General features: G+C 41.5%; 1 protein-coding gene across 1 annotated transcript in view; it reads left to right on the forward strand.

The window, feature by feature from the left end:
* The window catches only part of C16H11orf97 (chromosome 16 C11orf97 homolog), a 34,710-nt gene extending 12,505 nt beyond the window's left edge, over positions 1-22,205 (forward strand). The window contains exons 3-4 of the mRNA XM_025266961.2: positions 8,485-8,610; positions 21,869-22,205. Coding sequence (XP_025122746.2) covers positions 8,485-8,610; positions 21,869-21,873 — 131 coding nt within the window. The 3' untranslated portion in view covers positions 21,874-22,205. The remainder of the gene's footprint in view (positions 1-8,484; positions 8,611-21,868) is intronic.
* Positions 22,206-22,466: the final 261 nt, after the last annotated feature.

The following is a 22,466-nucleotide window of genomic DNA, read 5'->3' on the forward strand; positions in this document are numbered from 1 at the left end:
TGCCCATCACCGCCATGCTTAAAGCTCTCCAATGCCTTCTTATTTTCCTTAGGCTAAATTTCAACTTTATCGTGTGGCCTGCTCACCTCTGTGAACTCATCTCCCATACTTTCTGACTCCACTTTAGCCACACAATTTTTCTTGAAATTCCCTTGAGAGTCTTCTCCAGCACCACAGTTCAAAAGCATCATTTCTTCAGCACTCAGCCTTATTTACGGTCCAACTCTCACATCTGTACATGACTGCTGGAAAAACCAAAGCTTTGACTATACAGACCTTTGTTAGCAAAATGATGTTTCTGTTTTTTAATATGCTGTCTAGGTTTGTTGTAGCTTTTCTTCCATGGAGCAAGTGGTAGAAATAAGAAAAAAAAGTATTTCTGTGGTATCGATGCCTCCAATAAATGTAGAAAAAGAAAAAACTGGGAGAACCAATTATTTCTTACCTCTAGCCTCCTCTACTTACTTATATTATTTGCCTGGCCCTTTCTCTCTCTTTTTTCTATGTGTATATACATATATGAATATGTATTTTTATTTGAATATAAGTAATATATACTGTTTCTTATAAACACCCAAGCCTATCTAAATCCTGGGAATCATTAACTTATTGACCTCACTGGGCCTCACTTCTAGCATTGTTTTAGTGTTTGGGGGCATGTCTCTTGCTCTTGTTACATGTTGTTGTTGCTAAACAATTCTACTTGGTTTTGTTCTTAAGCAAGTCTGCTTCCTTGAGTTATCATTAACTTACAGGAGTCTCCTATACCTTTTGCTTTACTTACAGTCCCCCAGTGGGATTAGCCATTTAATCTCCTACTTTGTCCCTTTACTCTTTCCGTATCACTATTCTTCCCATTTTGTAGCTCTAGAAGCTGAGACTAGGGGAAGGTACAGTAACTGTTGCCACTCAGTGGAATAACTGATACATGAATGTAGCTTCATCTGAAGCTGATATCTTTGCTCTTTGTCACTGGGTTATACTTTATAAGATTATATTTTCTTAGAGGGAAAAAAGATTTGAAACTGCATTGGTAGCGAATAGTATTATTTTTGGTTAACACAAGATTGTCATGATCTTACCCAGGTTCAGGTTCAAACCTGAGATAGAACAGGTTTCAGAGGCTTTACACATTCTGTCAGATAAGCCACTGGGCCTGGATCTACAGAATCTCATCATCCTGAAAAAAAGAAATGCAGCTTTCTGACAAGCAGTGCAGGAGACCAGCTGTAATACAGAAGTGTGTGTGTGCTCAGTGCTCAGTTGTGTCTGACTCTTTGCGACCCTGTAGACTGTAGACCCCCAGGCCCCTCCGTCCATGGGATTCTCCAGGCAAGAATACTGGAGTGAGTTACCATTTCCTTCTCCAAGGGATCTTCCCAACCCAGGGATCAAACTCAAATCTCTTACATCTCCTACATTGGCAAGCAGGTTCCTTAGCACTAACACCACCTGGGAATCCCTGTAATACAGGAGATGTGGGTCAATCCCTGGGTCAGGAAGATGCCCTGGAGAAGGAAATGGAAGCCTACTCTAGTGTTCTTGCCTGGGAAATCTAATAGACAGGGGAACCTGGTGGGCTACAGTCCATGAGGGTCTGAGCTTCCCTGGTGGCTCAGACGGTTAAGTGTCTGAGTGCAATGCGGGAGACCCGGGTTCAATCCCTGGGTCGGGAATATCCTCTGCAGGAAGAAATGGCAACCCACTCCAGTACTCTTGCCTGGAGAAGTCTATGGACAGAGGAGCCTGGTGGGCTACAGTCCATGGGGTCGCAAAGAGTCGGACATAACTGAGCGACTTCACTTTCACTTTCACTTAGCAACTAAATGGCTGACCACCACCATGTAACTTTCTGGATAAGTAAAGAACTTAGCTAACACAGAAGCAGAAGATATTAAGAAGAGGTGGCAAGAATACACAGAAGAACTGCACAAAAAAGATCTTCATGACCCAGATAATCACGATGGTGTGATCACTGACCTAGAGCCAGACATCCTGGAATGTGAAGTCAAGTGGGCCTTAGGAAGCATCACTATGAACAAAGCTAGTGGAGGTGATGGAATTCCAGTTGAGCTATTTCAAATCCTGAAAGATGATGCTGTGAAAGTGCTGCACTCAATACGTCAGCAAATTTGGAGAACTCAGCAGTGGCCACGGGACTGGAAAAGGTCAGTTTTCATTCCAATCTCAAAGAAAGGCAATGCCAAAGAATGCTCAAACTGCCTCACAATTGCACTCATCTCAAACACTAGTAAAGTAATACTCAAAATTCTCCAAGCCAGGCTTCAGCAATACGTGAACTGTAAACTTCCTGATCTTCAAGCTTGTTTTAGAAAAGGCAGAGGAACCAGAGATCAAATTGCCAACATCTGCTGGATCATCGAAAAACCAAGAGAGTTCCAAAAAAACATCTATTTCTGCTTTATTTACTATGCCAAAGCCTTTGACTGTGTGGATCACAATAAACTGTGGAAAATTCTTCATGAGATGGGAATACCAGACCACCTGACCTGCCTCTTCAGAAATCTGTATGCAGGTCAGGAAGCAACAGTTAGAACTGGACATGGAACAACAGACTGGTTCCAAATAGGAAAAGGAGAACGTCAAGGCTGTATATTGTCCCCCTGCTTATTTAACTTATATGCAGAGTACATCATGAGAAACGCTGGACTGGAAGAAACACAAGCTGGAATCAAGATTGCAGGGAGAAATATCAATAACCTCAGATATGCAGATGACACCACCCTTATGGCAGAAAGTGAAGAGGAACTAAAAACCCTCTTGATGAAAGTGAAAGTGAAGAGTGAAAAAGTTGGCTTAAAGCTCAACATTCAGAAAATGAAGATCATGGCATCCGGTCCCATCACTTCATGGGAAATAGATGGGGAAACAGTGGAAATGGTGTCAGACTTTATTTTTCTGGGCTCCAAAATCACTGTAGATGGTGACTGCAGCCATGAAATTAAAATACGCTTACTCCTTGGAAGGAAAGTTATGACCAACCTAGACAGCATATTCAAAAGCAGAGACGTTACTTTGCCAACAAAGGTCCGTCTAGTCAAGGCTATGGTTTTTCCTGTGGTCATGTATGGATGTGAGAGTTGGACTGTGAAGAAGGCTGAGCACCGAAGAATTGATGCTTTTGAACTGTGGTGTTGGAGAAGACTCTTGAGAGTCCCTTGGATTGCAAGGAGATCCAACCAGTCCATTCTGAAGGAGATCAGCTCTGGGAGTTCTTTAGAGGGAATGATGCTAAAGCTGAAACTCCAGTACTTTGGCCACCTCATGCAAAGAGTTGACTCATTGGAAAAGACTCTGATGCTGGGAGGGATTGGGGGCAGGAGGAGAAGGGGACGACAGAGGATGAGATGGCTGAATGGCATCACTGACTCGATGGACCTGAGTCTGAGTGAACTCTGGGAGTTGGTGAGGGACAGGGAGGCCTGGCGTGCTGCAATTCATGGAGTCGCGAAGAGTTGGACACGACTGAGCGACTGAACTGAACTGAACTGATAATTCGTGTATTTTTAGTGGTTCCCTGAAATTTTTCCCCTCCTTCCAATTTTTTTAAAAGAAGAGGTAGGTTTATGAGGCATGCATTACAGGACTATTGCATTCATTTTGCCATTTATTTTAAAACGATATCTACATTTCAAAAAATTCTGTAAGAGAACCACACAGAAGTAAATTAATGTACTAATTTAATGTTTTTAAGTTGCTAGGGTTTTTTGTATTTTTCTGGCTAAAACTAGCAGAGTTTATGGTGGTCGTGAAAAATTTGATGAATGAAGCTTACTAGTTTTCTCTAACACAACATTCTATTTCCTGATTAATTTTGGGAGTGTGCTACCAGACACATTCATTTGTGTCTATATGTGCCTGAATGCATGCAAACTTAACTTTGAGTCTGGTTTATTACGTTTAGTATAAATTTAAGAAATGTAAAATGTTACCCAGCAATTGCAGATATTTTTGCTATTCGTTAACACATTCAACAAAAATGTTTTTGTACCTGCAATGTACAAGGAACTTACTAGACACCAAAAGCATGTTAAAATAATTACCAAAAAAAAAAAAAAGATAATTACAGAGCTCAGAAGTCACCAAACAAAAGTTTAAATGATTTGAAATTTTCTTCCTCTGACTATGTTTACACAAAGGAAGCATAGACAAAATGTTTCTAAGCTGGCTTTTCAAGGTCCAATGTTCATTATTCACAGTCTGTAGACAGCTGAAGGAAACAAAAATATTTTTAAAGGTCAGCCTTCTCTGTTGGACCAGGTCAGATCCCATCGGCCAAAATTTTCAGCATAAAGACTTTGTTCTGTAACTTTAAAATTCAGGATAAAAACACACCTAAAAAGATTTCTGAGTAGAATAGGCTTGGAGGCAAGAAAAGATGAGAAAGAAAAGAATCTCTATAATATTCCTACCTTCCAGAAAGGACTTAATTCTTTTCTCCTGGCTTCTCTCTGTGCCTGCTTCTCTTTTCAGGTTAAGCTGCCAGCGCTCCACCCCTCCCCCTCCTTGTCTTCCTTTCTCCACCTGGAAAGTGTTTGCCCAGAGCTAAGAGGCTGAAGCTCCCTTTAAAGATGCCGCTGCTTCAATGGGTATTCATACTTCTTGCTGGTCCTCTTTTCCTCCAGGAGAATGTATCACTTTCTGTAACATTTTCATCCAAAAATATCCTATCTGCTCAAAATCACGCTATTTATCCCAGCAGTCTCTATCCCCAAGTACAATAAATGCTTGTGACTAACAATATTTTGCTTTTGAGAGTTTTCTTTTTTCACCCAGGTGTTTCTGGGCCTAGGCATTTGTGTTTCAGGTACTTTCTCTGTTAGGGCTTCCCTGTTGGCTCAGCAGTAAAGCATCCTCCTGCCAATTCAGGAGACTCGGCTTTGATCCCTGTGGCAGGAAGATCCCCTGGAGAAGAAAATGGCAACCCACGCCAGTATTCTTGCCTGGGAAATCCCAAGGACAGAGGAGCCTGGTGGGCTACAGTCCACGGGGTCGCAAAAAGTCGGACATGACTTAGGGAGTAAACAACAACAACAGCAACAGAGTTTTTTCTATCAAGCTGTGCTTGCATCTGAAAGAGCAAACGAAATTAGATTGGTACAATCTTTCTCTCTAATTTGAGATGGGTTTTCTACAGAGTTTTGCCCCCAGATCTTTTTTTTTTTTTTTTTTTTTTTCCGTATTTATTTATTTAGCTGTACTGGGTCTTAGTTGCTGTATATGAACTCTTAGTTGTGGCATGTGGTATCTAGTTCCCTGACCGGGGATAGAACTCAGCCAACTGCATTGGGAGCACAGAGTCTTAGCCATGGGACCACCAGGGAAGTCCCTGCCTCTGGACTTTTAACTGTTTTCTATTTACCAGACCTTTCCACAATATGGAATAAATCGAAACCTATTTCCTTGGTCTTGCATAGGGTGTCACAGAGAGTATTGAAAAAATGTTTGTGGACTCCTTCATCTGAGAGTTTATTACCCTTTTCTATGTCTAGACACGGTAGAAGAAGAAACCGGCTTGATCAGTTACGAGAAGATTTGGGTTAGATATTAGAAACAGCTTGAATTTTGTAAGGTCTTGGCAGAAGGAGGTTGTGGAGGCTTCCTTGAAGGTCTTTAGAAAGGAGGGGGGAACTAATCTTGACAGATAGCTTCAGCCACTCCATTCAGGAGCAGAGAAGGAGTCAGTTCAGTGAGTCAGTTCAATGACTGTGCCTCTGGAAACAGAGTCTCAGTCCATGCTTGGACAGGAAAATCATTGTCTCTGTAAAAAAAAAAAAAAAGCTACTATTTATTGGGTACAAAGCACTTATGTTCATTTCACCCAAATGCAATAACAATCCTTCAAGGTAGATATTATTGTCATCCCCATGAAAGGACTGACACATACTGGATTAAATGACTGCCCAAAGTCATAAAACTGGTAGGTGGTAGAGAAGGGACTGAAACCCAGATCACCTCGGATCCCAAAGGCTATGCCCCAGTCATTACATGCTATAGACTCCTTTCAGGAGGGGTCATGTCAGTGTGTTTGCCATGGGCAACCTTACATCTATGGAGAATATTGGATATTAACATTTGTAGCTTCAGAAATGCGAAAACCAACTTATGGCACTTACCTGAATTCACTTCTTTATTTAACTTGGGTCACAGTTTTCTACACAGTAGATTCTTACTAAATACTTGTTAACTGACTCCCCAAATCTAAACATGTGATTTTCAGATACACAGAAAAGCCCAGTGCAAATCATTACTAAGCCAGTACTTATTGACAGTATCAAGATTTAGGACTATAATTTGCCTTGTGCAATGAGTAGACATTCAGTTCAGTTCAGTCCCTCAGTCGTGTCCGACTCTTTGTGACCCCATGAACTGCAGCATGCCAGGCCTCCCTGTCCATCACCAACTCCTGGAGTCCACCCAAACCCCTGTCCATTGTGTCGGTGATGCCATCCAGCCATCTCATCCTCTGTCGTCCCCTTCTCCTCCTGCCCTCAATCTTTCCCAGCATCAGGGTCTTTTCAAATGAGTCAGCTCTTCACATCAAGTGGCCAAAGTATTGGGGTTTCAGCTTCAACATCAGTCCTTCCAATGAACACCCAGGACTGGTCTCCTTTAGGATGGACTGCTTGGATCTCCTTGTAGTCCAAGGGATTCTCAAGAGTCTTCTCCAACACTACAGTTCAAAAGCATCAATTCTTTGGCGCTCAGTTTTCTTTATAGTCCAACTCTCACATCCATACATGACCACAGGAAAAACCATAGCCTTGACCAGACAGACCTTTGTTGGCAAAGTAATGTCTCTGCTTTTGAATATGCTATCTAGGTTGGTCATAACTTTCCTTCCAAGGAGTAAGTGTCTTTTAATTTCATGGCTGCAGTCACCATCTGCAGTGATTTTGGAGTCCAGAAAAATAAAGTCAGCCACTGTTTCCACTGTTTCCCCATCTATTTCCTATGAAGTGATGGGACCAGATGCCATGATCTTAGTTTTCTGAATGTTGAGTTTTAGGCCAACTTTTTCACACTCCTCTCTCACTTTCATCAAGAGGCTCTTTAGTTCTTCTTCACTTTCTGCCATAAGGGTGATGTCATCTGCATATCTGAGGTTATTGATATTTCTCCTGGCAATCTTGATTCCAGCTTGTGCTTCCTCCAGCTCAGCATTTCTCATCATGTACTCTGCACATAAGTTAAATAAGCAGGGTGACAGTATACAGCCTTGACGTTCTCCTTTGCCTATTTGGAACCAGTCTGTTGTTCCATGTCCAGTTCTAACTGTTGCTTCCTGACCTGCATACAGGTTGCTCAGGAGGCAGGTCAGGTGGTCTGGTATTCCCATCTCTTTCAGAATTTTCTACAGTTTATTGTGATCCACACAGTCAAAGGCTTTGGCATAGTCAATAAAGCAGAAATAGAAATAGATGTTTTTCTGGAACTCTCGGTTTTTCGATGATCCAGCAGATGTTGGCAATTTGATCTCTGGTTCCTCTGCCTTTTCTAAAACCAGCTTGAACATCTGGAAGTTCACAGTTCACGTATTGCTGAAGCCTGGCTTGGAGAATTCTGAGCATTACTTTACTAGCTTGTGAGATGAGTGCAATTGTGTGGTAGTTTGAACATTCTTTGGTATTACCTTTCTTTGGGATTGGAATGAAAACTGACCTTTTCCAGTCCTGTGGCCACTGCTGAGTTCTCCAAATCTGCTGACATATTGAGTGCAGCACTTTCACAGCATTATCTTTTAGGATTTGAAATAGCTCAACTGGAATTCCATCACCTCCACTAGCTTTGTTCGTAGTGATGCTTCCTAAGGCCCACCTGACTTCACATTCCAGGATGTCAGGCTCTAGGTGAAGGTGGGTGATCACACCTTCATGATTATCTGGGTCATGAAGATCTTTCCTGTACAGTTCTTCTGTGTATTCTTGCCGCCTCCTCTTCATAGACATTACATTACAAATATTTTGCAGTGATGTTTTCCAGTTAGTTTACTGTTTCTTTCAAGGGGAAGATTAACCAGCATCTAGTTTAAAAGATTGTAGGATCTATTGGAGGAGTTAATCTGGTAACTTTAGATTGTATTATCTTTGGAAATATTTTGTGCTTCTAGAAGTTAAATCAGAATCAGATAAGACTGACCAATGAAGTCCACATGTTACCTATTACATATTCCTAATTTCGCTGTGTTTTGCTGTTGGTTTCTTTATTGACTTTTCATCTCTTTCTTTAGGGGAAGTTAAATTAGTAGCACTGTAGATGTTTAACTGCATAGGAAATAATTGAACAAATGAACTGGAATTACACATTAAACAAATGCTAAAGTCTTTGGGTAGTTTAATTAAGTCAAAGAAGTCTCCACCCAAATCTGAGAAAAATAATTGCTAGGTAAATAGTTTAAAAACACTTTGTGCTAAAAACAGTAGAAACTAATAATAATTATCTTGCTTTTGAAAATATTGACAGTGGCCCTGGAAGGGATTTGGAGCATTAAAAGGAACCTCCCTGTGGGAGGCTTGAAGCCAGGACTGACGAGCAGGAGCAGCTTACTGCCACAAGCCAAGTACTATTCAAGGCACGGAGGCCTGAGAAGTAAGATCCTGATACCCTGGATTTCCCCCTGCTCCCTGGTAGCTCAGACGGTAAAGAATCTGTCTTCAGTGAGGGAGATCTGGGTTCGAGCCCAGGGTTGGGAAGATCCCCTGGAGAAGGGCATGGCAACCCACTCCAGTGTTCTTGCCTGGAGAATCCCATGGACAGAGAAGCTTAGTGGGCTACAGTCCATGGGATCACAAAAAGATGGACATGCTGAGCGACTAACTCTTTCTTTCATACTTGATTTCCAAGCCCAGTGTGGAGGGTGCTATTGCTATGCTGTCCTAAGTCACTTCCTTTATGTCCAACTGTTTGCAATCCCATGGATTGTAGCCCACCGGACTCCTCTATCCAAAGGGTTCTCCAGACAAGAATACTGGAGTGGGTTGCCATTCCCTTCTCTAGGGGATCTTCCCAACCCAGGGATCAAACCTGTGTCTTACGACTCCTGCATTGATAGGCAGGTTCTTTACCACTAGCGCTGAGCAGTTTATAAACCAGTGATGTGTTTTATAGTTCTCAGTCAAAATCTAATCTTTTTTTGACTTGCTTCTCTCAGGTTACTTGTAGTTTAGCAGTTCAATTCATTGCCTTATTGTGGAACTTGAACAGTTACAGTTCAGGTAACCAATTTACCCCATGGATACAATAGAAGTTCACACTCCTGAGTTACACCCCTGACTTTTTATCCGTGGCACACTTTGCAGCCGACAAACTCAGCGGGTAGGAATCTTGCACTGTCCTTTTCTTGTAGATGGATGATCTGTGTTTACTAGTGGCAATGAGGAAAGAGAGATGAGGAAATTCAGGAAGAATAAGGTAACTGCTTTGCTTGGATCCATGAGTTTTACCCTATTTTAGGTAGGAGGCCAACAGGCTGGCCCCAGTACACTGTTCCTCACAGACAGTATGTTTGGGGAAAAAAGTATTACTCATTCCTCACTCTCCTGCCAGCGTCTGCCAGCAATATTTGTGGCAGGATGTGGAGAAGGCAGGGATTCTCACATGGGGGTATAAGCAGTGTCCAGATAGTGGAAGGACATGCAGTTAGGTCCTGAAAACAGCTCTACGTTGAGAGGGAACCCTGGGCCAAGAAGAGAGAAGTGGGTAAGTGCCAAGCTTGGCTACTCTTTGCCTAAATATGAGTCATACTGGCAAGTGCTATGGAGCGCTTTGTATTCTACACCCTTTTAATGTAATTATCTATTAAATCTTCACAACAATCACATGAAGCAGGTACAGTTCTTTTCACTGATGAGGAAACTGAGGCCTAGAAAGCTTGAAATAATTTACTCAAGTCAGTCAGCTAGCGAGAAGTGACGAGACACCAGCAGCTCTGTGAGTCCGCAGTGCATTTTCCTGCTGGGCTGTCCGCTGGGCCTGGAGGCAGGTGAGGGCTCAGCCCAAGTGCCACAAAAGAAGGGGCTCCCAGGGAGGCGGCCTCTGGAGTATGGATTCAGTAGGAGGAAAATATGGAGAAGGCACTGGCAACCCACTCTGGTACTCTTGCCTGGAAAATCCCATGGACAGAGGGGCCTGGTGGGCTGTAGTCCATGGAGTCGCTAAGAGTCAGACACGACTGAACAACTTCCCTTTCACTTTTCACTTTGATGCATTGGAGAAGGAAATGGCAACCCACTCCAGTGTTCTTGCCTGGAGACTCCCAGGGACGGCGGAGCATGGTGGGCTGCCGTCTATGGGGTCTCACAGAGTCGGACACGACTGAAGCAAGTTAGCAGCAGCAGCAGCAGGAGGAAAATACAGCCACTAATGACTGACACACAAAGTGAAAAGATAAAAACTTGTTACCTAAGGGATTCACATAGTAAAAAGGAACCAGTAATGGAGACCTGGGTTTAATAATAATAATGTAGTCGTAATCACCATTTACAGTGTGCCATGCATGGCAGTGGGAGTTTTATAGTTATGTAATCTGCAGAGTCACACAAGATGAGGATTTTAGTCTCCATTTTCCAGGTGAGAAAAATTGAGGCTTGGAGACTTTTTGCATTACCCAACTTCCTATGTCTAGGGAGTAGTGAGGCCAGAACTATAAGCCCATGTCTGTCGAACTTCCAACACTATGCTTCAACCTCTGTGAAACCACAGCAGAGAAATTCACACATCGGACAACAAGGGCTGAATAGTAGTGGTTAAACAGGCTCAAATGCCAGGGCCATAGGAATGCAGGGTTAGGAACCTGGGAGGCAACTGAATGCAAAATCCACAAAGATGTGAGTGTCCTAAAGTATTGGTTGTTCAACCCAAGTCTGGGACACTTGCCCAGTGGGGACTGTTTATTTCAACTTTCCACCCAGTTAGTCAGGTCCCAACTCTAGAGGGTAAACCCAACATTCCAATAAAACTCACAAAGCAATTTATTTTAAAGGTGATTTTCTAAGGTCATATTATAAGACCGGTTTGAAGAACAAGTTACCTTCAGCTTAAGACACAGAAGTGCAACAAATTCCCTGACTTATCAATTAAGGGCATATAATAAAAAACATATGTTTGATTTGGACTATAATTACAATACTTTCACCCATACAGTTTAGGAGAAACTTGTTCACAGCTCCCACTCATTGATACTTATCCACACTACCTTCCTAGAGGCCCTCAGCCCTCTACCTCCAGCCCACTGTCAAGCTCTTACAGTGATCATGTTACAGTAACTGTTATTGTTGAAGGTTTTAGCTTCAACTCTGTAAGTTACCAGCTGCATTTTGCCACCTAAAATGCTTCTATCTGCTATACAAATCGTAGCTGATGAATCCATAAGAATCGGTTGATAATTGATAGGAAGAATCACTGTCTGCAGTGTAGTGATCACTGGAGTTGTAACTCCTCCAACATTTAACACACGCCATTTAAAATTAGAATCCTTTTTAATTCTAGAATCAATTGTAGTTCTAAATTCTAAAACACTTAGGTTAGACAAGAGTACTCAACCCAGCAAGACTCCTGTTCAGATTTGATGGAGAAATCAAAAGCTTTCCAGACAAGCAAAAGTTAAGAGAATTCAGCACCACCAAACCAGCTTTACAACAAATGCTAAAGGAACTTCTCTAGGCAGGAAGCACAAGAGGAGAAAAAGACCTAAAAAAAAATAAACCGAAAGTAATTAATAGTAATAGAATCATACATATTGAAAATTACCTTAAATGTAAATGAATTAGATGCACCAACCAAAAGTCATAGACTGGCTGAGTGGAGGAAAAAGTGTATGCACTTCTACCTACGACATCACTCTACTTAACTCCCCAAATTGTACATAATTATGTTAAATTGTTAGGTTAATCATGTTTCTATTATGGCTTGCAATTGAAATTATCTTATTTTTTTGTCTGGCTATTGATTGTGAAAACTGATAAACATCTTTTACTACTGTGATTATGTAACTATTATTCATTTTAATACCATTGTATCATGATTGATCAACAGAAAATAATAGAATTCTACATCACTAAAACTACCATTTAATAAAAAAAAAAAACCTGTAATCACTTTTTAAAATCCAAAAGTACATTAGAATTATCTTGGAATTTTTTGAAAAATACAAATGCCCAGGTACTGTTTTTTCTCCAAAATTGCAGATGTAATTCTAATGAGCAGCCATGTTTAAAAACAAGTGGACTCTATGATGATGTTTTACTTATATCTAGTTTGTTTTACTCTTTATATTTCAATTCAGTGCTTTCATTTAGTTTATGTTTTCCAATTTGTGTCTGTGTTGTTGTTGTTGTTCTTTCTCAAGCCTTTATCAAATGTAGTAGAAAAGCTTTTGCATACATATGTGTATAAATGGAACTTCCCGGGTAGCTCAAACAGTAAGTAATCTGTCTGAAATGAAGAAGACCTGGGTTTGATCCCTGGGTCGGGAAAATCCCTGGGAGAAGGGCCTGGCAACCCACTCCAGTATTCTTGCCTGGAGAATCCCAGGGACAGAGGAGCCTGGTGGGCTACAGTCCATGGGGTCTCAAAAAGTCGGACACAACTGAGCGACTTACACACACACATACATATATAAGTAATATGCATAATATATATTTTTAAAGATATAAACTTTTATATGCTTAAAATAACTCAAGAAGGATGTAGAAACTGGTTATAGAAGTTGTCTCTAGGGAGCAGAAAGACACTAGAGGAGAGACCTAAAAACTGAAGCATAATATACATACAAATAAGTTCACATATTGTAGGTGTACAGCTCAGTTTTCACAAACTGAGCACATCTGGGTAACCAGCACTTAGAATAGGAATCAGAATCTTATCAGCATCCCCAAAGCAAAAAGGGTAACCCTTTACCTTTTAGTTTTTGGCTGTGCTGAGTCTTCATTGCCGTGTGGGCTTTCTCTAGCTGCAGAGAGTAGGGGCCACTCACTGGTTGCGGTGGTCGGGTCTCTCGTTGCAGTGGCTTCCCTTGTTGCGGAGCATGGTTTCCAGGGCTCACGGGCTTCAGTAGTTGCTGCTCTCGGGCTCAGTAGTTGTGGCCCACAGGCTTAGTTGCTTTACGGCAACTAAGGGATCAGGGATCCCTTCCTGGACCAGGGATCAAACCCATGTATCTTGCATTGGCGGGTGGATTCTTTACCACTGAACCACCAGGAAACCCACTTCTGTTGTTTATGTTCTGGGTTTTTTTTTTTGTTTTTTTTTTTTGTTTTTTTTTTTTGGCCATGAGTGCTGTGGGATAGTTTGACATTTTAATTATGTGTCTTGGTGGGGGTCTCTTTGGGTACATCTTGTTTGGGACTCAGTGCTTCTTGGACTTGGTTGTCTGGCTCCTTTGCCAGATTAGGGAAGCTTTCAGCCATTATCTCTTCAAATAGGTTTTCTGCCCCTTTCACTTTCTTGTTCTGGGACCTCTTTTATGTGACTGTTCCTCCCCTTGACGTTCTCTCAGTGGTCCCTTTACTATCCTCACTTTTGTTTTCTTTTCTTTCATGACTGAGATTTTACTGGTTGTTTTGAGGATCAGGACACAGACATTTAAATTTGTACACAATTCTTAATATACATACCAAAAAATCTAAAAAATCATGTAGATGTGATTCTTTCTGAAGAGTTATTCCAGGGACTTTCCAGCTGAAAAGGTGGAGGCAAATTTTCCTTAACAGGATACAAGTACCAATATCTTCAAATGTTGATGTTCTGTTATGTCATAAGTCCCACTAATTCACAATTTGATATTATATACAAAACCTACTCAAGTTTTTCAAGTTTTTGATGAGTTCACTGCACATTAACAAAGTTACTAGGAAAATTGGACTACCATGACCAAAGAAAGATGGTACAGAGTGCACAAAATTCTGACCAGGATAGCCAAGATCAAGGAGTGGTTTGTTTTAGGAAACAATTCTACCCAAAATCAACATGGGAAGAGAAGTAAAGTGTTCAGTGAGACTTCCCTGGTGGTCCTGTAGTTAAGACTCTACGCTCCCAATGCAGGGGGCATGGGTTCAATCCCTGCTCGGGGAACTAAGATCCTGCATGCCATGTGGCACAGCCGAAAAAAAAAAGAGTGTTCAAGACATTAAATGCACAACTGACTCCAAACTGTCATTTGGTATTCTTTGTATCATAGGATATAAAAGCTACCCCATCTATGGAATATTAAGCTGACACCTAACACAATCAAAATTTCCCATATTCAATATCCTACTATTTCTGATTGTACCAAAAAAAAAGAAAAGAAAAGAAACAAAACAACCAGCAAATTGTTTACAACAGCAACGTGGATGGACCTAGAGATTGTCATACTGAGTAATGTCAGACAGAGAAAGACAAATACCATATGATATCACTTATATGTGGAATCTTTAAAAAGGGTACAAATAAACTTATTTACAAAACAGAAATAGAGTCACAAATGTAGAAAACAAACTTATGGTTACCAGTGGGGAAGGGGGGAACATATCAGGGTTGACAAAGACACATACTTTATATAAAATAGAGGACTAATAAGGACCTACTGTATAGTACAGGGAACTCTACTCAATACTCTGTAATGGCCTATATAGGAAAAGAATCTAGAAAAGAGTGGATCTATGTATATGTATATATACATATACACTGACTCACTTTGCTATACACATGAAACTAACACAACAGTGTAAATCAACTCTACTCCAATTTAAAGAAAAAAAGCACTTACACTTTAAAAATGAAGTGGGATTCCCTTTCTTAAAAATACTACTAGAACTACTAAAAAAAACTTGCATTTACAAACTAATTAATAAAAATATTCATCTGGATTGAACGAGAAGGTAGACAGGGACCACTGATAGGACCCGATGTGTGATGTTAACCACACATAGCTTCTTTCTTTCCTGCTTCCTCAGAGTCTGGGCTCTTCTCGTTTTCATTTTCTCCATTTTATGCAGGTAAACCTCCAACCAGAAGTTTAGTCACTTCTGCCTGTTTCCCCTTTGCTCCCCCTTTCCTTTTTGTTTGCACTTTTCTGTCCTAAGATTTATCCTTTCCTGCTGCCTTTTTTGGCTCTGTTTCCACTTTTGGAGGAGCAGGTTTAGATGGCAACCTCCCGGCTCTCCTCTTGGGGTCTTCCTTTGCTGTCCTCTATGCGGAGCTGCCCTTGTCGGGTGTGCTGGTGGTGGGGCGGGCGCACGCTGGGGGGGCTGAGAGAAATCCAGAAGCTGGGCTGCCTGTCCACTGCTGCTCCTCCTGCTGCCAGAGGAGCTGGGACCCCTCATGAGCCCTCTTCTTATTTATTTTGTTTTATTTTCTTTCCCTTTTGCTATTCTGATTGAGTGACTTCTATTATCCTTATCTTCCAGATCACTGGTCTATATTTTTATTTTTATTTTTTATTCTCTGATCTCCTGCTGGTTTCTACTAGTGTATTTTTTACTTCAGTTGCTGCTGCTAAGTCACTTCAGTCGTGTCCGACTCTGTGCGACCCCATAGATGGCAGCCCGTCAGGCTCCCCTGTCCCTGGGATTCTCCAGGCAAGAACACTGGAGTGGGTTGCCATTTCCTTCTCCAATGCATGAAAGTGAAAAGTGAAAGTGAAGTCGCTCAGTCGTGTCCGACTCTTAGCAACCCCATGGACTGCAGCCTACCAGGCTCCTCCATCCATGGGATTTTTCAGGCAAGGGTACTGGAGTAGGGTGCCATCGCCTTCTCCGTTACTTCAGTTAATGAATTCAAAACTGTAAAAACTTTCTTTTTTTATATCTTCTAGCCCTTTGGTGAAAGAGGCTTACAATCCTTTTAGCCTTTTGTTGATTCTCTCCCTAAATGCATCCAGTTTTCTACTGAGTCTGATAAGCATCTTATGATTGTTACTTTGAATTCTTTATCTGATAAACTTTATCTCCTCTTCCTTTAGTTCTTTTCCCTGCTCCCCCCCGCCCCCCGATGTTTTATCTTGTTCTTCCCTTTGAAAGATATTCTGTAGTTTTTTCATTTTACCTAATTCCGTTTCTAACCGGACCGGACATGGAAAAACAGACTGGTTCCAAATTGGGAAAGGAGTACGTCAAGGCTGTATATCATCACCCAGCTTATTTAACTTATATGCAGAGTACATCATGCAAAATGCTGGACTGGATGGAGTACAAGCTGGAATCAAGATTGCTGGGAGAAATATTAATAACCTCAGATACGCAGATGACACCACCCTTACGGCAGAAAGTGAAGAACTAAAGAGCCTTTTGATGAGAGTGAAAGAGGAGAGTGAAAAACCTGGCTTAAAACTCAACATTCAAAAAATGAAGATCATGACATCTGGTCCCATCACTTCATGGCAAATAGATGAGGAAACAATGGAAACAGTGACAGACTTATTTTGGGGGGCTCCAAAATCACTGCAGATGGTGACTGCAGCCATGAAATTAAAAGACACTTGCTTCTTGGAAGAAAAGCTATGACAAACCTAGACAGCATATTAAAAAGCAAAGACATTACTTTGCCAACAGAGGTCCATATAGTCAAAGCTATGGTTTTTCCAGTGGTCACATATGGATGTGAGAGTTGGACTAAAAAGAAAACTGGGCACTGAAGAATTGCTGCTTTTGAACTGTGGTGTTGCAGAAGACTCTTGAGAGTCCCTTGGACTGCAAAGAGATCCAAACAGTCCATCCTAAAGGAAATCAGTCCTGAATATTCATTGGAAGGACTGATGCTGAAGCTGAAACTCCAATTCTTGGGCCACCTGATACAAAGAACTGACTCATTGGAAAAGACCCTGATGCTGGGAAAGATTGAAGGCGGGAGGAGAAGGGGATGACAGAGGATGAGATGGTTGGATGCCATCACCAACTCGATGGACATGAGTTTGAACAGGCTCCGGGAGTTGGTGATGGACAAGGAAGCCTGGTGTGCTGAAGTCCATGGGGTTGCAAAGAGTCAGACACTGCTGAACTGACTGACTCCTGAACTCTGTTTCTGCATATATCAGCTTCATCGCCCAGTCTTAAAAGGGTGACCTTATGTAGGAGGTGTCCTATAGGGCCCAGCGGTACAATCTCCCCTGGTCAACACAGCCAGGTGCCCCAGGGGTATCCCCAGTGTAGGCTGCGTGTGCCCTCCTGTGATGGGTGGACAACAGTTGTTGTGGGTGTGATGGTGGGTGAGGTTGGTCCCCAGGCAGGCTTCCCTGTGACTGCGGCAGACACCCTAGTAGGTGGAGTCGGTTCCTGGTCCAAACGTCCACAGACCTGGCTGTGACCACTGTAGGGAGGGGGTGCTGGTGTGTAGGCCTGGCCTCTTGGGTTCTCAGGAGAAAGCAGGGCCAGAGCAGGTAGTGTTAGTTAGGCTTATGGAGACTGATAGAAACGGTGCTCACTAGCACCAGGCCAGCTACGTGGGAAGAAAGTGAAAACGAATGATGATCTGCAGGCACTTCCGCCCCCAGAGGAAGTTCCACTGGACGCCTGTCAGGGGACGTTCAGCTTTAAGGGATCCAATATGTTATTCTTTTGTTTTGTGTTCCATTTCTCAAGGATTCTCTATTCCTTATCAGTTCCTGGAAAACAGGAACGAGTAGAGATGCATGCAGTTCTCAGGACTGAGATCATGAGAAGAGGCACCTGCTTGGATTCCTTTCAGTAACTCCCTTCAGTGACTCCCTTCAGTGACCTTCAGTTCAGTTCAGTTCAGTTCAGTTGCTCAGTCGTGTCCGACTCTTTGCGACCCCATGAATCGCAGCAGACCAGGCCTCCCTGTCCATCACCAACTCCCGGAGTTCACTCAGACTCATGTCCATCAAGTCAGTGATGCCATCCAGCCATCTCATCCTCTGTCATCCCCTTCTCCTGCCCCCAATCCCTCCCAGCATCAGAGTCTTTTCCAATGAGTCAACTCTTTGGCATGGGGTGGCCAAAGTACTGGAGTTTCAGCTTTAGCATCATTCCTTCCAAAGAAATCCCAGGGCTGATCTCCTTCACAATGGACTGGTTGGATCTCCTTGCAGTCCAAGGGACTCTCAAGAGTCTTCTCCAACACCACAGTTCAAAAGCATCAATTATTTGGCGCTCAGCCTTCTTCACAGTCCAACTCTCACATCCATACATGACCACAGGAAAAACCATAGCCTTGACTAGATGGACCTTTGTTGGCAAAGTAATGTCTCAGCTTTTCAATATGCTACCTAGGTTGGTCATAACTTTTCTTCCAAGGAGTAAGTGTCTTTTAATTTCATGGCTGCAATCACCACCTGCAGTGATTTTGGAGCCCCCAAAAAATAAAGTCAGCCACTGTTTCCTCTGTTTCCCCATCTATTTCCCATGAAGTGATGGGACCAGATGCCATGATCTTCGTTTTCTGAATGGTGAGTTTTAAGCCAACTTTTTCACTCTCCTCTTTCACCTTCATCAAGAGGCTTTTAGTTCCTCTTCACTTTCTGCCATAAGGGTGGTGTCATCTGCATATCTGAGGTTATTGATATTTCTCCCTGCAATCTTGATTCCAGCTTGTGCTTCTTCCAGCCCAGCATTTCTCATGATGTACTTACTCCGCCTATAAGTTAAATAAGCAGGGTGACAATATACAGCTTTGATGTACTCCTTTTCCTATTTGGAACCAGTCTGTTGTTCCATGTCCAGTTCTAACTGTTGCTTCCTGACCTGCATACAAATTTCTCAAGAGGCAGATAGGGTGGTCTGATATTCCCATCTCTTTCAGGATTTTCCACAGTTTATTGTGATCCACACAGTCAAAGGCTTTGGCATAGTCAATAAAGCAGAAATAGATATTTTTCTGGAACTCTCAGTGACCTTACTTAAATGTAATCTATTCAGTTATGCCCCCCTTACTCAGGTTATGGAATGCTTTCTGGCCCTTTGAAGACTGTTATTTGCTTGGCTTTGTTTTTGCTCAGTTTTTTTTACTGTCTAAAGCTGCCTTGTATGAAGATATATAAACATGTGTTTCTGCAAATAAAGCACCCTTGTTTCACTCAAGACTTGGGTCCCCTGCCTCCCTCTTCTCATCGACTCCAGTCCCCAGGTCCCGGTCTACAAAGACTGTGACAAACCCCACCCACTCTGGGCCCTGAAATGAGTCAAGGACTCCCCATCTTATATGGCCCAGGAGCTTTTCAAGCTGTTGCCTCTGAGCTGGGTTTGGAGTGATTGAGTTTCTGCGAGGAGTCCTTTAAGAGTGAAGTCTCCCCCCTTTCCCAGGGCACCCCCCATCCTCGTCCCCCCACTGCCACGCCCCCAGATTTAATCCTTGCTGTTTTTCAGAACCAGCTCTTTTGGGGACTCAGCTTCCCAGTTAGGTCCTGGTGCTGGGGAGCACGATGTGGGACTTGGCCTCCTGGCTCCTCAGGGTGTACCTCTGTGGTTGTGATGTCTCTTGGGGTTGTGGGTAGCTGCACAGGAGTAAAACCAAGGTTTGGTTCTCACAGACCAGGACTCTGCACCTCCTGCCTTTCTCATCGTGGCCTTTTCCTTATACCCTTGGTTGTAGAAAGTCTCTTGTGCTAGTCTTCAGGTCAGTCCTGAGAGACAGTTTTTCTTTACGAGGTTGTAGTTTTGGTGCGTCCCTGGGAGGAGGTGAGCCCAGGATCGTCCTACTCCACCAACTTGACCCGGAATTTGTGCAAGGCGCTACCCTAAGCACTTGGCCCAACCCGGCTCTGCTGCTAAGTGAGAAGTTCCCTGCCCCAACGCTCAGTTTCTGTATCTCCAATTCCCAGATATCGGGACCTGCTCCTAAAAGATCTCAAGAGAGTAGCAGAAAGGAGTACCTTTACTCTGTCAGAAACTCTCTCTCAGATGCCAAACCCAGAAAAGCCAGTTCAAGAGTGATCCTGCTGCCTGCCCCTCACTGCCAGCCACCTTCAGATCTGACATAATATTTATAGTTTAGGAAACTTATGAATTTTTGCTTCACTAAAAAATTTATGACATTTTGGTTCCACTTCTTTGACTAAGTATGAATTGAATGCTAGATTTCTAATTTATGTTCACTCAAAACTTTGATATCGTCCCATTTATTCTGGCATCTAGTATTACTGCAAAAAGTCTAGACAGCTTATTATCTTAATAATTTTTTTTTTTAAACTTTGAAGCTTGAAACTTTTAATCCAATTCTGAGGATACAAAGAAATGCTAAACTGTAAAAATAAAGAAAAGAAAAACAAGAAATTAAGGCAATGGCAACCCACTCCAGTGTTCTTGCCTGGAGAATCCCAGGGACTGGGGAGCCTGGTGGGCTGCCGTCTATGGGGTCGCACAGAGTCGGACACGACTGAAGCGATTTAGCAGCAGCAGCAGCACAGTATTATTAACTAAAGTACAGCTTTGTTCAAATTTCACAAAATTTTATGCTAGTTTCCATTATTTGTTTTCATACCTGTTCAAGATTCTACATTGTGTTTAGTTGCATTGAGCAACTTCAGCTTCATACAACCAATTCTGATCAATTATTTTCATTTTTATTCTCTTACAATTATTTTCTAATTTTTCTTGTTATGGCTTCTTCAATACACCCATCATTCAAAAGTGGACATTTAATTTCCAAATATACGGCATTTAAAAAATATCTTTGCTATCAATTTCTCATTTAAGTGCTTTCTTCTCTGCAATCTGTGTTTTTTCAGTCTTTTAACTTTATTGAGGCTTTCAATGACTAAGTCAAATGTCTCTCTTGGAAAATGTCACATTGCACTTGAAAATATGTGGGTTATTTTCAAATATCTTTTGATATTGATTTCTAACATAATGTCTCAGTGATAGGAGAACAGACTCTGTATGAGTTCAACACCTTTAGACCATGAAATTTTTGCACCTCGTTTTACGTCCCTGGATATGTTCCAGTGTCTTATAGTTGTCCATGGGAACTTGAATAGAGTTTGTATCCTGCTGTTGTGTGAAAATTGTATAAATCTTAGTTATGTTGAATCGGTTCATAGTGCTTTTCAGGTTTACTATCGCCTTCTATTTTTCTGTCTATCCATTCTATTAATTTTTGAGTTTGATGTTGAAACTCCAGCTAAAAATCTTTATTTTTTTTAAGGTGAAGTTTTTGGTTGGAGTTTCAATATCAAACTCTCCAAAATTAATAGAATGAATAGACAGCAAAGTAGAAGGATATAGTAGACCTGAAAAGCACTGATACATGTTGAGGTATGGCAGAAATCAACACAATATTGTAAAGCAATTATTCTCCAATAAAAAATAAAATAATAAAATAATTGTAATATATAGTGGGACTATATGTAACTTTGTTCTGTATTTTCCAAATCTCCTATGAATGTGTTATCATACTTTTATAATTTAAAAAATTTTTAAAAACCACTTTAGTTAGAGACTGTGAAGTATCTCCTGCTTTCATTGTACTAATAAGATTGAGTTATTTACTTGTATCATTTCCTTCGTATTCTGTGGCATATAACTGAACAACAAAACAATAATAATAAAGTTATCTAGCCCAGCTCTTCTCAGGCTTGAATGTGCCTGTCAATTACATGGGTATGTTATTAAAAAGCAGTTTCTGATCTAGTCAGTCTAGGGTAGGGTCTGAGGTTTTGCATTTCTAACCAGCACCCAGGTGATGATGCTGGTGCCAGTCCAGACACTAGGCTCTGAGATAGGGGGATCTAGAAGACTGAGGTTTCTCCAGTTACTTGAATCTCTTGGGTGATTTGCATGCTTTTGCATGCTGCTCTGCCCAATGAAACACTGTTGAGAACATTAAATCAATTTTAGATTAAAATGGGGTTGGGACTAAAAAACATTTCCCCCAAAGGACAAACTTGCTTATTTGTCCACTTATTTCTTTACTCTAGGATAAGATGAACAACTTTTCCATTGAGAAGAAACTGCTTTCTCCTGATGTCTGAAAAACAGAAGAAACCCAAGCTTGTTTCACAGTTTAGATGTGTACAGGAAGCATATATTAGCCTGTAATTCCTATTATTGGTATTATTTCCTATCTGTAAATTAATCCAAAGCAATGAAAGACTATTAGTAAAGTTTGCTAAGCACCTGAAAACAATGAAGGAAAATATTATATTTATTTTTAGTTGTCACAGTTAGAATACATTGGATGTCTAATTCAGCTTATTTTATTAAACATGCCAAATATGATAAGAAACAAAGGCATTTTATTGAGTCCTCAAGGTAAATATGTTAACCTTTCACTGTTGCATGATTATGGTCATCCATTAAAAAGAATATCCAGGTAAAAGTTTTATCCATGTAGGTAAAAGTTAGTAAATGAATGGCAAAGATGAAAAGCCTCTGACTCAGAGACAACCATTTTAATGTTAGCCTTGGCAGAACTCATCACTTCTCTAGAATTTGTCCACTAAAAAGTAAGGAAGTGGGAAATTTATGAAGTGATCTTGAAAACAAGAGTGGGGGTGAGAGGTTTTACAAATACTC

The sequence above is a fragment of the Bubalus bubalis genome, chromosome 16, assembly GCF_019923935.1.
Source record: "Bubalus bubalis isolate 160015118507 breed Murrah chromosome 16, NDDB_SH_1, whole genome shotgun sequence".
Taxonomy (NCBI): domain Eukaryota; kingdom Metazoa; phylum Chordata; class Mammalia; order Artiodactyla; family Bovidae; genus Bubalus; species Bubalus bubalis.